General features: G+C 46.2%; 1 protein-coding gene across 5 annotated transcripts in view; it reads right to left on the bottom strand.

Annotated features, from left to right (window-relative positions):
* The window catches only part of MAN1A2 (mannosidase alpha class 1A member 2), a 295,186-nt gene that overhangs the window by 191,958 nt on the left and 86,368 nt on the right, over positions 1–16,860 (bottom strand). For all 5 annotated transcript variants that reach the window (XR_004647895.1, XM_034787853.1, XM_034787871.1 and 2 more), the window contains one exon: positions 10,334–10,430. Coding sequence is in view for 4 of the 5 variants with exons in the window: in XM_034787853.1 (XP_034643744.1) it covers positions 10,334–10,430 (97 nt within the window). In the remaining variant the exon portion in view is untranslated. The remainder of the gene's footprint in view (positions 1–10,333; positions 10,431–16,860) is intronic.

Raw genomic sequence — 16,860 nt, 5'->3', positions numbered from 1 at the left:
CCCAGGGTGTTGGTATACCTCTCCCTCCCTCTCCACTTCCCTGGATCAGGAACCATGACGCCTGGACTAGAGCCCTGGCACCGCCATCAACGTGGAGGGATGCGCACTTTTTGGGGTTGAAGCAGAGGCTCATCCACTCGGTGGCTCAGCAGGTGACATTGAGCATTTCCTGGAGGCTTTCCGAGCTGTCGGCGACCAGGGCCAGATCATCGGTGTAGGTCAGAATGCTGATTTTCTTGCCGTGCAAGTCGAAGCCGGTCGGGCCACTGGAGATGGCTCGGATGAGCGGTTCCATGGCCAGGTTGAAGATGATGGGGCTGAGGGGGCAGCCTTGTTTCACGCCGCAGCAGATGGGGATGGCATCCGTCTTTCCGTCTGTGGCGTGGATGGTGGTGGTGCAGTCATTGTAGAGGTCCGGAGGATCTGGATGAAGGTTTCTGGCATTTGTTGAAGATGGCAGCAAGCACCAAGCAGCCGGGGTCTCGCTTCTTCAGCAGGTGGTAGTGGATGCCATCTTTTCCAGGGGCAGTGTTTTTGGTCCTCATCAGCCTTGCCAGCACCTCCTGCTGGGAAAAATCTCGCTTCAGGTCCTCCGTGAGGTTGATTCGGGGTAGCGGGAAAAGGCACTCTGGGCGTCGCATGTCGGTTAGGGTTAGGGCCCTTGAAGTAGGAGTAGAGCCTCTCGGGCTGAATGGCACAGTAGGAAGAGATCCCGTCGAGGATCTCCCTCATGGCTTTCGGGCGATTCGTCCTGTATAGTTTCTGAATATGGGATGCGGCTGCAAGATCGTAGCGGCGGCCAGCATCCCCTCTCCTGCCTTCTCTGGCAGTGTCGTTACGGCTCGGCGTGGGGAATCTGCGAGTGGTCCATGCAGCCTCCTGGGGTTCCCTCCTTCTGGCTGTGATTTCCGCAGACAGTTCTGCGGTCAGTCTGTCCATCAGGGTTTCAAAGTTCTCAAAATTGTCAGCCTTTGCCAGCTCCTCCGTCCAGGCGGATTGCCACGGCATGGCAACCCTCGCTCGCGGCCGTCACTCCTCCTGCTGCGTTGTCTCCACAGGTTCAGGTGCTGCATGGATGGTCAGCGGCCTTGTTGTCCCTCGGACTGGGGAGCGGTGTTCAGGTGGATCTTGCGGGGAGGGTGTCCTGGTGTGGTGCGGGGGGCAGCTCTCAGTGTCTCCGAGGCTGCTCTGGATCTTCTGGGAGAGAGTGGGTTCTGGAAGCACTGGTGCTGGGCTTTGCGGGGGGCACAGTTGTGTCTGGAAACGCTGGGGATGGTTCTGGTTCTCCTGCAGGCGGTATCCGGCTGGGGGGGTCCTCGGTGGGGCATGGGATTTTTGGCAGTCGGAGTCTTGCTGGGCAACCTTGGAGGAGGTGTTGGGTCGGGAGTGGGGTCCGGCCATGGGATCTGGGGGCTGTGGGAGGCTCCTCCTTCGGCTGGATCTTGCCCGGCGGCCTGGGGCGCAGTGCTAGTTGCTCCTATGGCAGGGCGGCATGAGGTTACCTGTGGGGGAGCGTTGCCCCGTCTTGTATCCATGTTGTGCCGGATGGTTTCTATGAGGTCACTGAGGCATCTGGTGAAGTTGCTGACTTGCGACATGGTGGTGATCCCCCTCACGGCAGAGTCCAGCGTGGGGATTCTGGAGACGGGGCTGGTTCTTTTGGTGGCATCGTCTTGTTGGTTAGTCCTCAAGGCAGGGTCACACGTCCCTTGGTTGGTGGTTGGTCCCCCCTTATTTGCTGTGGCTTTGGGGAGGCTGGCTGGGGTGCTGAATCCGGAGCGTCGGGGGGGTCAGGGTTGGAACCCGCAGGGTGTCAGTGGGATTGACCTTTGCGGTCATGAGGGGTCCTTTGCATGTGGTTTGATGGTATTTACATTTCTTTTGAGTCGCGAAGGGTAGATTGCAGTGGCTACACCGGAAGGTGATCCGTTTGTTGTGGGCCTTCCGAACGTGTTTGCTGAGGGCCCCAAGGGTCTGGGCTCCATGGAAGGGGAAGCAGAAGGGGCAGAGGAGGAGGCCTGTAGGGATCGGGTACTGGAGGTAGATGCAATCGTCTTCCCCTGCCTCACCTTCTGTGGGGCAGACCTCTCTGGTGCCTGCAGACTCGCCGGGTGATTCCTCTCGGTCTGGCAGAGAAGCTTGAGGAGGTGAAGTTGCTCCTGGGGAGGTGCTAGATTCATTGGCCACGATATCTCTTTGCTTGGAAGGACAGCGTGTGACATCAAGATCCTGGGCTGCAGAGTGTGTTCCCCTTGGAGCAGCCTTCCTCTGGGCAGCAGGGTGGTAAGTAGTTTCGGGGTCCCAGGTTGAGGAGGTGGTTCCTTCGGGAGCATCCCTCTCTGGAGCAGCAGGGCAGCAATCAGTATCCTGGTCCTGGGTCATCACGGGGGGCTCCTCTGGTAGCAGCCTTCTCAGGAGCAGCAGGGCAGCGCTCAGCATCCTGGTCCTGGGCAGTGGGAGAAGTTCTCCGGGGGTCCTCCTCCTGAAGAGCTGGCGAGATGTTGTTGCTACTGGATGTGAGGTCCTGAAGAGCCGTCCTTGTGGTGCTAGGTCTCCCTGCAGAGGTATCCCCAGGGGTTTTCTTCAGCCAGGTGCTGATTTTTTCATCCTTGTTGGTGGTCTGTGTCTTCTGTGAGGAACCAAGGGTGGTCTTCGAGATGGGCTTCCGCTGAGCTTTCTGAGAAGTAGAGGATGCAGGAGCAGCAGCAGCTGCCGAGAGCGCAGCTGGGGGTGTCTCAGAAGCAAAGAGAGGGTTTTCTTCCAAAGTAGCAGCAGTGGAGTATATCTTCAAAGCAGCATCGATTTTCTCAAAAATGTCAACAGGAAAATCCATCTTCAGAGCAGGTGTTGCAGATGTCGTCAAAAGAAATTAAACTGATAAGAACAGATACTATACGTGATCTTAGTCAAACACTGACTACCTAGCTCACACTTTTAGCAGACTCTGCTTTATGATTTAAAATTACTGGAAGTCATACACCTTTTCAAAATAAATATTAGCCACAGTTTCAGGGAGAACACAGTATCCCTGCTTGGATTTATACAAATCCATTCTGTAAATTGGTGCAGTCCACACTACCTCTCCCTACTCAAATGAAAATGTATAGACAACGCCTTGGGAAGTGAAGGGGGAGGGGCGAGAGGGAGTGCACACGTTAGAGGAACAGCTAGTTTGCCATCTAGATTTATCACCTTCATTTGAGTGTAATTTGTAACCTGGTTTCTGGCAGATTCAGACATCCAGAGGAAGGACCTGCCATTTCTTTGGCTCACTCCACAAGTCACCAATGGATTTAAAGTGAATTACAACACAGGGCACAATGCTATGCAAAGGGATGATCTGGTTTTTAATTACACACAGATTTTTACCCTTCCTAATTTTTCATGAGATAGTAGCCACAAAGAGACGGGAAAATCTTCAATTTGTACAGCTGGTTCTGCTTAATTAATTAGATCACTTAATGAAAGCATCTTAAATTAGTTTCCCTGACAAGGGGATGGCACTAATGCAGGGAGAACAGGGGTTTAAAAAGCCAGCTTCTAAGCAACCAGAGGAGCAAGAGAACAAGAGCAGCAAATGGGAGTTTTGCCAGGGAATTTAGAGAGGTAGCGTGAGAGCCAGATACACTTAATAAACATTCTCTAAACTTGAGCTGTTCCACATATTCATAAATGATCTAGAAAAGGGGGTAACCAGTAATGGTGGCAAAGTATGCAGACGATACAAAACTACTCAAGATAGTTAAGTCCAAATCTGACTGTGAAGAGTTACAAATTAATGGAGATGTCCTATCTCCTAGAACTGGAAGGGACCTTGAAAGGTTATCGAGTCCAGCCCCCTGCCTTCACTAGCAGGACCAAGTACTGATTTTGCCCTAGATCCCTAAGTGGCCCCCTCAAGGATTGAACTCACAACCTGAGTTTAGCAGGCCAATGCTCAAACCACAAATGGATCTCACACAACTGGGTGACTGGACAACAAAATGGCAGATGAAATTCAATGTTGATAAATGCAAAGTAATGCACATTGGAAAACATAATCCCAACTATACATACAAAAAAGGTGATCAGGAACATACAAAAAGGTGGCATCTAAATTAGCTATTACCAGTCAAGGAAGAGACCTTGGAGTCCCTTTGGATAGTTCTCTGAAAACATCCACTCAATGTGCAGCAGCAGTCAAAAAAGCTAACAGAATATTAGGAATCAATAGGAAAGGGATAGATAATAAGACGGTACATTTTATAATCCCACTATATAAATCCCTGGTATGCCCACACCTTGAATACTGTTTACAGTTCTGCTCATCCCATCTGAAAAAAGATATATTAAAACTGGAAAAAGGTACAGAGAAGGGCTACAAAAATGATTAGGGTTATTGAACAGCTTCTATTGGAGGAGAGATTGAAAAGACTGGGATTGTTCATCTTGGAAAAGAGACAACTAAGGAGGATATAACAGGTCTATAAAATCATGAATATTGTGGAGGAAGTGAATAGGGGAGTGTTATTTACCCCTTCACATGACACAAGAACCAGGGGTTACCCAATGAAATTAACAGACAGCAGGTTTAAAACAAACATAAGGAAGTACTTCTTCACACAATGCATAGTCAACCTGTGGAACTCATTGCCAGGGGACATTGTGAAGGCCAAAAGTATAACTGGGTTCAAAAAAAGAATTAGATAAATTCATGGAGGATAGGTCGATCAATGGCTATTAGCCAAGATTGTCAGGGACTAAACCCCATGCTCTGGGTATCCATAAGCATTTGACTGCCAGGAGCTGGGATTGGATGACAGGGGATGGGTCACTCAGTAAATTGCCCTGTTCTGTTCATTCCCTCTGAAGCCTCTAGCACCAGCGACTGCCAGAACACAGGCTACTGGGCTCGATGGACCATTGGTCTAATCCAGTATGGCCATTCTTATGTTTTTATGTATTTTCTCTACCTGAATAGACTCATACACTGTAATCAAACCAACTCTTCATCTTATTTTTGATAAGCTAAACAGAGTGAGCTCTTTTAGTGTTGTGACACTGACAGGCCAGTTCAGGTCAGAGCAATAGATCAATTCACTTGTGTGTGACTATCAAAGAAATGTTAAGTGTACTAATTCACTCGAATGTTAATTTAGCTCAGAGGAAATATAAATGATATTGTCTTCACTTATCTATAGGCATTACATTACGTATATCCCTGAACTTAATTAGCCCTAGATCAAAAGTGTGTGTTAGCACTAAGATGATAATTTACTTGATTTGTAAACTGCCTTAAAACGAATAAAATGTTACTTGTATTGTTTTTTCTTATCTATTCCTATTATAATATAATGGCAGGCAATTGCATTATGCATATCACTGTAACTAAATTACTTGTGAATGCAAAGGAAGCAGAATACTAACTTCAAAGCAAGGATCATTGTCTTCAACAATGGAAATTCACAGATTCAGTCTGCAATTGCTACTCAACAAAACCCACGTGGGTGAGGACATTGTTCAGGTTGTCTTCTCTGAGCAGGATCTATAAATAGTGGTTTAAGGGAATGATCTTGCATCTCTGAACTGTTTGGACACTCATATGGGAATACTCCAGGTGCAAGACAGAGATCCCTAAAGTGATTCTGGATAACCCTGAGAAATTTACGAAAAACTAGCAGACTACTATATCTGTGCTATCATTTTGGACTTACAAACTTTGACTCACGTGTTAATGTATTTTATCTGCTTTAACCTATCAATAACTCTGACCCTTTGGGGTGGGGAGTAACATAATGTGATGTGATATTTGGTATAGTGACCAGTGTCACAAAGTCCAGTTTGTCTGGGTGGCAAGGAAGGCAGGAGAGCCTAAGGGGATCATTTGTGACTCCATGGTAAGACTAAGGCTATGTGTACACTACAGACCTTACAGCTGCAGTGCTGTAAGGTCTCCCATGTAGTTGCTCTCCCATCAGCATAAATAAACTACCCCCAACGAGCAGAGGTAGCTATCCTGACATTTCCCACCAACGTAGTACTGTCCACACCGGCGCTTCTGTCAGTGTAACTTATGTCATTCAGGGGTGTGTTTTTTCATACCTCAGTGGTGAAAGAACAAGTTAAGGACTATTTAGAAAAGCTGGACATGCATGAGTCAGTAGCGTAGCTAGCGGGGTGCAGGGGAAGCAGCCTTTCCGAAAGCGGCCGGAGGAACGGGGCGGGGGGGAGGGTGGCATGACACTAAACTGGGAGGAGTGGTAGATACTCTAGAGGGTAGGGATAGGATACAGAGGGACCTAAACAAATTAGAGGATTGGGCCAAAAGAAATCTGATGAGGTTCAACAAGGACAAGTGCAGAGTCCTGCACCGCTACAGGCTGGGGACTGACTGGCTAAGCAGCAGTTATGCAGAAAAGGACCTGGGGACTTGGGATGAGAAGCTGGATATGAGTCAGCAGTGTGCCTTTGTTACCAAGAAGGCTAATAGCATATTGGGCTGCATTAGTAGGAGCACTGCCAGCAGATTGAGGGAAATGATTATTCCCCTCTATTTGGCACTGGTGAGGCCACAACTGGAATATTGTGTCCAGTTTTGGTCCCCCAACTACAGAACGGATGTGGACAAATTGGAGAGAGTCCAGCAGAGGGCAACAAAAATTATTAGGGGGTTGGGGCACATGACTTACGAGGAGAGGCTGAGGGAACTGGGCTTGTTTAGTCTGCAGAAGAGAAGAGTGAGGGGGGATTTGATAGCAGCCTTCAACTACCTGAAGGGGGATTCCAAAGAGGATGGAGCTCGGCTGTTCTCAGTGGTGGCAGATGACAGAACAAGGAGCAATGGTCTCAAGTTGCAGTGGGGGAGGTCTAGACTGGATATTAGGAAACACTGTTTCACTAGGAGGGTGGTGAAGCACTGGAATGGGATGCCTAGGGAGGTGGTGGAATCTCCATCCTTAGAGGTTTTTAAGGCCCGGCTTGACAAAGCCCTGGCTGGGATGATTTAGTCGGTGTTGGTCCTGGGGTTGGACTAGAGGACCTCATGAGGTCTCTTCCAACCCTAATCTTCTATGATTCTATGAAAAGTTTTACCGACAAAAGTGTTACTGTAGACATAGCCTAATATAGTGATCCAGGAATGCCACCAGTTTGGAGTGTCTGTCCTTTTTTTGGACAGTCTGACCTGAGATTGGCACTCTCAGTTCTGAGCCATTCTAGACAGCATGACAAGGATATTTCTACACAGCCCATGGCAATGAGCCTTCCAGGCCAGATTGATAGACTTGGGTTTCAGGGGCTCACGCTGGTGGTCAAAGAGCTGTGCTGACAGCATTTTGAAGTTGTGGCTTGTGCTCTGAATCACACCCTCCACCCTACACTTCAGAGCCTGAAGTCCAGCCCAAGCCACAACATCTATATAGCTATTTTTAGCATGATAGCATGAGCCCAAGTCCATTGACCCATTCTGGGAGGCTTGCTACTGCGAGCTGTAGAAACATAACCTAAGTCTCTCACTCTCAAGCAACAAGTTGATATCTTTTTTTGATGAGATTACAAGGGAATAGGGTCATTGAAAGAGATTTATGTAAGGCATTTGACTTCATACGGCACAACATTTTGATTAAAAAATGAGAATGATATAAAATTAACATGGCACATGTTAAATGGATTAAAAGCTGGCTAACATGTAGGTCTAAAAAAATTATTGTACACAGGGAATCATCATCGAACGGGTGTGTTTCTTGTGAGGTTCTGCAGGGATCAGTTCTTAGCCCTATACTATTTAACATCTTTATTAAACAAACAATGTGCATTTTAATTTGACTAAATGTAAACATACACATCTAGGAACAAACAATGTAGACCATACTTACAGGATGGGGGACTCTATTGTGGGAAGCAGTGGCTCTGAAAAAGATTTGGGGTTTGTGTTGGATAATCCACTGAACATGAGCTCCCATGGCAATACTGTGACCAAAAAGGTTAATGCAATCCCTGGGTGCATAAACAGGGGCATCTCAACGCAGAGTAGAGAGATCATTTTACCTCTATATTTGGCATTGGTGCAACCGCTGCTGGAATACTGTGTCTAGTTCTGGTGCCCATAATTCAAGAAGGACGTTGATAAATTGGAAAGGGTTCAGAGAAGAGCCGTGAGAATGATTAAAGGATTAGAAAATATCCCTTATAATGATAGATTCAATGTGCTCAACCTATTTAGTTTAACAAAGAGAAGGTTAAGGGGTGACTTGGTTATAGTCTATGGGTACATACCTGGGGACCAAATATTTAGTAATGGGTTCTTCAAACTAGCAGAGAAAGGTATAACATGATCCAATGGCTGAAAGTAGAAGCTAGACAAATTCATAGAAACATTGAACCAAAGGGTTATAGAAGGGACTACAAGGGTCATCTAGTCTAACCCCCTGCCAAGACACAGGATTTGTTGTGTCTAAACCACCCAAGACAGACGGCTATCCAGCCTTTTTTTTTATAGACCTCCAGTGAAGGAGATTCCACGACTTCCCTAGGGAGTTTGTTCCACTGTTCTACTGTTCTAAATCTGCTCTGCTGTAGTTTGAACCCATTGCCTCTTGTCCTGCCCTCTGTGGCAAAAGAGAAAATTTTTCTCCATCTTTTCAATGGCAGCCTTTCATGTATTTGAAGACCACTATCATGTACTTCCTTAATCTCCTTTTTTCCAAATTCAGACTGGAAATAGGGAGTCAGTTTTAACAGTGAGAGTAATTAATCATTGGAACAACTTACCAAGGTTTGTGGTGGATTCTCCATCACTGACCATTTTAAAATAAAGATTGGATGTTTTTCTCAAAGATATACTTTAGGGAGTATTTGGGGGGAATTCTAAGGGCTATGCATATACAAGGTCAGACTAGATTATCACAATTCATGGGATCATAGATTCCAAGGCCAGAATGGACAATTGTGATAATTTAGTTTGACTTCCAGTATAACATGGGCCGTAAAAATTCCCCAAAATAATTCTACCTCCCCATTTTCAATATAGCTTCTGTTTTTGACAAAGACACTCATATCCTGGCATGCTCCTCAGACTTTCTTCCTGAACTCTCAGAGCTCTCCTATTTCTCCTTTTATCTCACTCACTACTCCTGCATTACCTTTTTTATGTGTTCCTCCCACACTTTCCTTCCATTCTCAGCTTTTTCCATGATGCAATCCTTTTCTCCCTGGGTTACCTCATTCCATTCCATTGGTTCAGCTACCAACTCTAACCCAGTGACTCCCTAAATCTACTTCTCCACCGCTGATCTTTTACTCTATCTCCAATCTTGCATCTTTGGCTTTCCAAAATCTCCTCTTGGACACCTCTCAGTCACTTAAGGAGCATCCTTCTAGATCATCCTATCTTTTCACCCAAACCATCTCCTCTTTTTCCTTCCTTATCATCACTGATAACTCCACTTTCCTTTCCATAACTCAGGCTTCTAACACTGTCATCATCTTAGATTCCAGGCTCTCATCCTTGCCACAGCCAGGTTCATGGTAAACCTTGTTACTTCCTCGTTATCTAAAATCCACCCTTTCCACTCTGACCTTGTGTTCTGCAACTCCTTCATCTCTGACTTCCCCACATCTTCCTTTTCCCTGCGCCAGGCTATCCAAAATATCATTGCTAAAAGCCATCTTCCTCTTGATGCTCCTACTCCAACAACATCACTCCTTTCCTTGAATTCCTTCACTGCTTTCTCTCTCCTGCATCAAAATCAAACTCCTCATTCTTACCTTCAAGCCTTTTAAAAACTTCATACCTGCTTAAACCCATATTCTTGTGCTCTGAACTCTACTCTTTTTTCATTCAACTCCTAAGTTTAGAGTTGCTCCTAAATTCCTGCATTTTCCTCCTTCAGACTCACTTACTGCATAAATTGATCTTCTTACAAATAGTTTTTCTATGTGTATTGCATTTAAATTTTGAGAGTTTAACTTCAAGCATGCGGAGAAGGCATGCTGTATTTCTACACCTTTCACAATGAGTAACACATATGGCACTTCATAAATATCATTACCACATTATTACGACTGGTATGCACATCAAAATAATACTGTTCATAAGCCCAACTCAGCAATATAACTGTAGTAATAAAATACGTTTTAAAAGCACTTGTCACAAAAAAATCCCATTAAATAGTTTCTACATGGATAAGAATGGTCATTAAAATGATGCATTAATAGCTTTCTCTGATTCACAGTATTTTACAATATTTACAGTACAGTGTACTATACTAAGAAAGTCCATATGGAATTTCTAAAAAAGCGTTATGAGAAGGAAGGAGAGGACAGAAGCACTAAAGTAACAGAAAGTATAACTTACCAAATATGTTGGTGGAATGTCCTTTCCTGGCAATGGGTTTGAGTTCATTATGCCCCCATCCATATTGCCTGTAATTTTCCCAGGCATGTTTCATCATCTGAGGAAGGGAAATATTAGATTCAGTTAATATGGATTACTCAGACGATGCAGTTTTATAATCTAGTTCCTTATCTGAATATTTCTATGCCTCAAGCTCACCACAACATATTAATGATTATCCTGACTCTATTTCTATCAGTTACAATTGGCAGACTCAGACGAACAGTCTTTGAATCAAAAACATCTCAAGAGTATCTAAAATACTCCAGTAAAGAGAAGTGATGCATTGTACATGCTACAGCAGTGTCAAAGGACATAAAACTGTGCTTTTTTAACCAGGAGTTATTGAGAGCACAAATAGTAACTTAAGTCAATTCAATTTCAGTGGGAGCTATTAGGTGCTCAGCCTTTCTGAAATTCAGGCTGCTGATTTCAGCGCCTATATTTGGACTCAGGAGCCTAAGCACAACATTCATTTTTAAAAATCTTGGCCTAAATCTAACTTGCCTAAGCAATAATACGACAAGAATCTACAAATATCGGAAGGGTGTATACTTCTAGGAGAGCAAGGAGGAATTATTTAGGGCTTGCCAACAGAGCAAGTTACTATGTGGCAAAGCAGGGCACACCTTGCCTACAGCACACCAGTTTGCCACGCAAAATGAGGGGAGGTTGCCACAAGTTCCAAAAGCTGGCTTCCCAGCAGGAAAACACTTGAGAAACACTGCTAGAAAATATTCTGTAGGGGACCACCCTGCATTGACCCATGGGAAGTGGATTAGATGATCTAATACTGTTGGACTTATCCATCTTTAGCTCCATGATACATATATTAAAAAACAGATGAATAATACACCAAAGGTGAAGAGAGAAGAGCTCCAGAAGGCCTGCCATTTCATTACAGTTCACAAATTTGTGTTAGACATTCTGGTAATTATTTGTAGAGCGCTAATAGACCACAATGCTGCACAGTAGGTGAACTGTGCCAAACAAACAGCAGACCCATTACCTAATAATAAAAATAATACTTAGCATTTATTTATACAGCACTTTACACATTCCAACTGACATAAATACACAACAGCCAATTAATAATCATAACATTTATATAAAGTAAGTTGGTAAGTAACACTATCCCTTTTTAAAGACAAGGAAACACAAAGAGTGAGTCAATGTGTAAATTTTTCTAACAACCCCTTTTAAAAGCATCAAGAAGCAACATACAAATGAACTCAGTTTTCTACACTCATGCATAAAATTGGTTTTATCTACTTAAGGTGGAACACACATCCTTTTTATTGTGTCCCTCTCTCTCTGTGGGTTTGTAATTCCTTCTTTAAATATTACTTGCTCTACCATTTAACAAAGAGTGAGCTTTGTTTTCACATGGGTTGGGAATTTCTAAAGTGTCTAAGTAACTCAGGAATTATTTAACAGACATTTTCAAAAATCTCACCCATAATATATAGCAATAAACACTCTTATTAATTATTTATATTGTGGTAGCACATAGGGGCTCCAGTCATGGATTGGGGCCCTCTGTATTGAGCATCAAGTATGTCTGTTTCCTTTACTTTCCTGGGAGGGTGGGTAGTGGAGTAACCAGAGGAACACACATCTCGAAGAACCACAGTTACTGCACAAGGTGAGTAACTCTTTCTTCCTCTTCAAGTAGCACCCCTGTAGATCAGGGGTGGGCAAACTTTTTGTACGGCGGGCCATGAATGTTCACAAAATTGGGGTTGGGGTACAGGAGGGGGTGAGGGTTCTGGCTGGAGGTGTGGGCTCTGGGTTGGGGCTGGGAATAAGGGATTTGGGGTGTAAGAGGATGCTCCAGGCTGGGACCAAGGGGTCCTCCTGAACCAGCCCTGAAAGCAGCGGCGGTGTAATCTTGTGTGCTCAGTCATGAATATGCAAGTTGTTATATGACTGTCATAAATATAAAGGGAAGGGTAACAACCTTTATGTATGCAGTAAAATCAAATCCCTCCTGGCCAGAGGTACAGAATCGCTTACCTGTAAGGGGTTAATCAGTTCAATTAATCAAGTTGGCACCTGACCAGAAGGACCAATGAGGAAAGAAGATACTTTCAAATCAGGGAGGGGGAGAGGGGGAAGGTTTTGTTTGTGCTCTTTGTTTTTGTTCCCTCTCGGAACAAAGAAGAGACCAAGGAGGTAACCCAGCTCCTACTGAAATTATACATCTAAAATTACAAAAATTGTAAGTAATAGCAAGGAAATGTGTTACATTATCTTTTGTTTTAGCTTGTGAATTTTCACTATGCTAAGAGGGAGGTTTATTCCTGTTTTGTAACTTTGAAGTTGAGCCTAGAGGGGAATCCTCTGTGTTTTAAATCTTTTTATTACACTGTAAAATTACCTTCCATCCTGATTTTACAGAGGTGCTTGGGGGGATATTTTGGGGGAGGGAGGATAGGATTCCAAGTGGCCCCTCCCTGAATGTCTGTTTAAATCACTGGGTGGTGGCAGCAATACTATCCAAGGACAAGGAAAGGAATTTGTGCCTGGGGGAAGTTTTTAACCTAAGCTAGTGGAATATAAGCTTAGGGGATCTTTCATGCGGGTTCCCACATCTGTACTCCAGAGTTCAGAGTGGGGAGGGAACCCTGACAATGACCCAGGAGCTACAAACAGTTCCTTATTTCCTTGAATTGTCTCGACCAGATTTGACAGAGTAACAAATCTCTCTGTGGGAAGGAAGGCCCTGGCTGCCAACAAATCCAAATATGCCCCTATGACCTGTACTCTCTGTACAGGGGCTAATTTGGATTTATTTATGTTTAGCTAGAGACCCAACTTAAAATACTACAGTTACCAACAGACTGAAACTATGGGTCAGAACTGAGACTATGTAATTTATTTCAAATCCTAGTCAACATTCTAACTGCTACATATTGCAATGATTAATGTCTGTCTAGTTTGAAATGTAGATCTGATCATATATTTAAAATAGCTCTAGTCCCATCCTACACTGTTGCTTGCTCACGGTGATGATATCCATGGAAACATTTTGTTCCTCGTCCTCCTTCAAGACAGTAGAGAGGAGCCTAATGAACTCCTTTCAGCTGCAAGATCTGGAGTATCCTTTGCAGCATATAGGTGAAATTACTTGTTTTGTTTTGACTAAGATCAGTGTAGAAACTCCATACTCTGTTATTGAAGTGCTAATAGAACTATGAGAACACCTTTTCCACCAAGAAATGTGTTGCTCATATCTATTCCAGTTAGGTGTGTGCGCACGTCGTGTGCACAACTGTGGGAAAACTTTTCCCTAGCAGCTACCCGTCAGGCCGGCTGTGGAGCCCCTTGGAGTGGCGCCGGGTATGGCGCTCTATATATGACCCAGCCGGCCTGACCCCCATTCAGTTCGTTCTTGCCGGCTACTCCAACAGAGGGGAAGGTGGGAAGAATGGACTAGATATGAGCAACACATCTCGAAGAACAAGAGTTATAAAAAGAGTGAGTAACCATTTTCTCTTCTTCGAGTGCTTGCTCATATCAATTCCAGTTAGCTGACTTCCAAGCCTTACCTCAGAGGTGGGGTCAGAGTCAAGGTATTGCTAACCAAAGTACCGTTCTGCCAAAGACCACATCATCCCTAGATTGGTGTAGTGCGACATGAAAGTATGCACTGAAGACCATGTTGCAGCTCTGCAGATCTCCTGGAGAGGTACATGGGCCAGCAAGGCTGTCGACAAGGCCTGTGCCCTTGTGGAGTGAGCAGTGATAATAGGCAGAGGAACCTTCACCAAGTCATAACAAGCGCAGATACACACCGTAATCCAGGAGAAGATCCGCTGGGAAGAGACTGGCAAACCTTTCATCCACTCCACTATTGCAATGAACAACTGGGTTGTCTTGCGGAATGGCTTCGTACGGTCGATATAAAAAGCAAGTGCCCTCCTGACATCCAGCAAATGCAGCTGTTGTTTGCTAGGGCTGTTGTGTGGTTTTGGATAAAAGACTGGCAGGAAGATGTCCTGGCTAACATGGAAACGGGACACCACCTTGGGAAGGAAAGCCAGATGAGGTCTAAATTGCACCGTGTCTTTATGAAAGATAGTGTACGGAGGCTCAGAGGTGAGGGTCCGCAGTTCAGACATGCGTCGTGCTGATGTGATAGCCACCAGAAAGGCAATCTTCCAAGAGATGTAGAGGAGTGAACAAGACGCTAACGGCTCGAAGGGAGGGCCCATGAAGCGGGAGAGGACTAGGTTGAGATCCCAGGCTGGAATAGGGGGCTTCATCGGGGGATGTATCTTTTCCAGACCTTTCAGGAAACAAACCCACAATGGGGTGCATGAACACCGAACGCTTGAAATCGCCCAAGTAAAACGCCGAGATGGCCGCGAGATGGACTTTGAGAGAACCAAATGCCAGAGGCTGGTCTTTCAGGTACAGAAGATAGCCCAAGACACCAGGGATGGGAGCCTGGAGTGGAAGTACCTGCCTTTGGGCGCACCAGCTAGAGAACCTCTACCACTTCGCCCTGTATGTGGCTCATGTAGACGGCTTGCGGCTCTCCAGAAGCACCTGTCTCACCGGGTCGGAACAGGCGAGCTCTGCCTGGTTCAGCCACAGATTCTCCAGGCCATGAGGTGGAGAGACTGAAGGTCTGGGTGAAGGACTTGACCGTGGTTCTGTGAAATGAGGTCAGGGTGACAGGTAGCCATATCGGTGACTGGACCGATAAGTCCACGAGGGTGGGGTACCAGCACTGGCGAGGTCAAGCTGCGACCACCAGTATGATGTCTGCCTTGTCCCTGCGGACTTTGAGAAGCACTTTGTGGATGAGCGGGAAGGTGTATAGCAGCTGACCTGACCATGGAATCATGAACGCATCTGCGATCAAGCCTGGACTGTGGCTACTGAAGGAGCCAAAGGTTGGGCACTTCCTGTTGTCCAATGTGGCAATCAGGTTGATTCGGGGAGACCCCCAGCTGCGGAAGATGGAGTGGATGATGTCCGGGTGAATCGACCACTCATGCATGAGGAAACGTCTGCTAAAGCTGTCCGCCAGCACGTTCTGAACACCCGGCACGTATGAGACCTGGAGAAGGATGGAGTGGGCTAGACAAAATTCCCACAGTAGAAGGACTTAATGACAGAGAGGAAACAATCAGGCTCCGCCTTGCCTGTTTATATAAAACATGGCCATGTTATTGTCCATCAATACCGCTACGTTGCGGCCCTGAAAGCGGGACAGAAAAGCTTGGCAGGCGAGGCGGATCACCCTGAGTTCGTTGATTTTGATATGTAGAGCCAGTTCCTCTACCTGCCATAAGCCCTGTGTTGTCAGGCTTCCGAGATGCGCTCCCCAGCCAACACGGACACATCTGTTACCAAAGTCAAAGTGGGTTGGGGAGGGTGGAAAGGAACCCGGGCGCCTACCATGCGGGGTTCCAGCACCACCATAGGGAATCGAGGGTGTGTCTTGGAATGGTCCGCACCATGTCCAGGCTGTCGTGGCCCGGGCTATACACAGACGCAAGCCATGCTTGCAAGGGTCTGAGTCGTAACCTGGCATGTTGAACCACGTAAGTGCAGAATGCCATATGGCCTAGCAGTCTGAGACACTGCCTCACCATGGTGGTGGGGAAGCTGCAAAGGGTGCTGATTATCTGCGAAAGGGCCAGGTGACGCATCTCTGGCAGGAACGCTCTCACTTGATTTGCATCCAGAACTGCTCCGATGAACTCTATTCTTTGAGTTGGTGTGAGTACAGATTTGCTGACGTTGAGAATGATACCTAAACATTCGAATGTGTCTCTGACCATTTGCACCTGCGATTCCACCTGCTGACGGGAGCGGCCCCAAAGGAGCCAGTCATCCAGGTAAGGGTAGACATGCACGTGGTGGCAGCGGAGAAAAGCTGCTACAACCGCCATGCGTTTGGTGAAGATGTGAGGAGCTGTGCACAGCCCGAATGGAAGGGCTGTGAACTGATAATGCACCTTGTTCAGCACAAAGCGAAGGAACCATCTGTGAGCCAGGGTGATAGATATGTGAAAATAAGCATCCTTCATATCGAGGGTGGCGTACCAGTTTCCCGGGTCTAGGGAAGGGATGATTGTGCTCAGGGAGACCATGCGGAATTTCAAGTTGACTATGAACTTGTTGAGCTCCCACAGATCCAGGATGGGCCTGAGGCCCCCTTTCACTCTGGGGACGTAGAGCAGTGCCGCGATCGAGGACCATGTCGAAGCGGGGACCGGTGCTGTGAGCAGGATTGGGAGCGGTGTCACGAGCGGGAATGGTGCTGTGTTGGGGAGCAGTGCTGCGAGGTAGAGCGGTGCCGGGATGGGGCGCAGTGCCACGATGCAGAGCAGTACCGCTGCATAGAGCGGTGCCAGTTCTTCAAGCGACGCCTGGAGAGTGCAGGCTGAGGCAGTGCCGAAATGTGAAAATAAGCGTCCTTCATATCGAGGGCAGCATACCAGTCTCCTGGGTCTAGGGAATGGATGATT

This window comes from Trachemys scripta, chromosome 1 (assembly GCF_013100865.1).
Source record: "Trachemys scripta elegans isolate TJP31775 chromosome 1, CAS_Tse_1.0, whole genome shotgun sequence".
Lineage (NCBI taxonomy): Eukaryota > Metazoa > Chordata > Testudines > Emydidae > Trachemys > Trachemys scripta.
The sequence above is the reverse complement of the archived record's forward strand: the minus strand, read 5'-3'. Positions and strand labels throughout refer to the sequence as shown.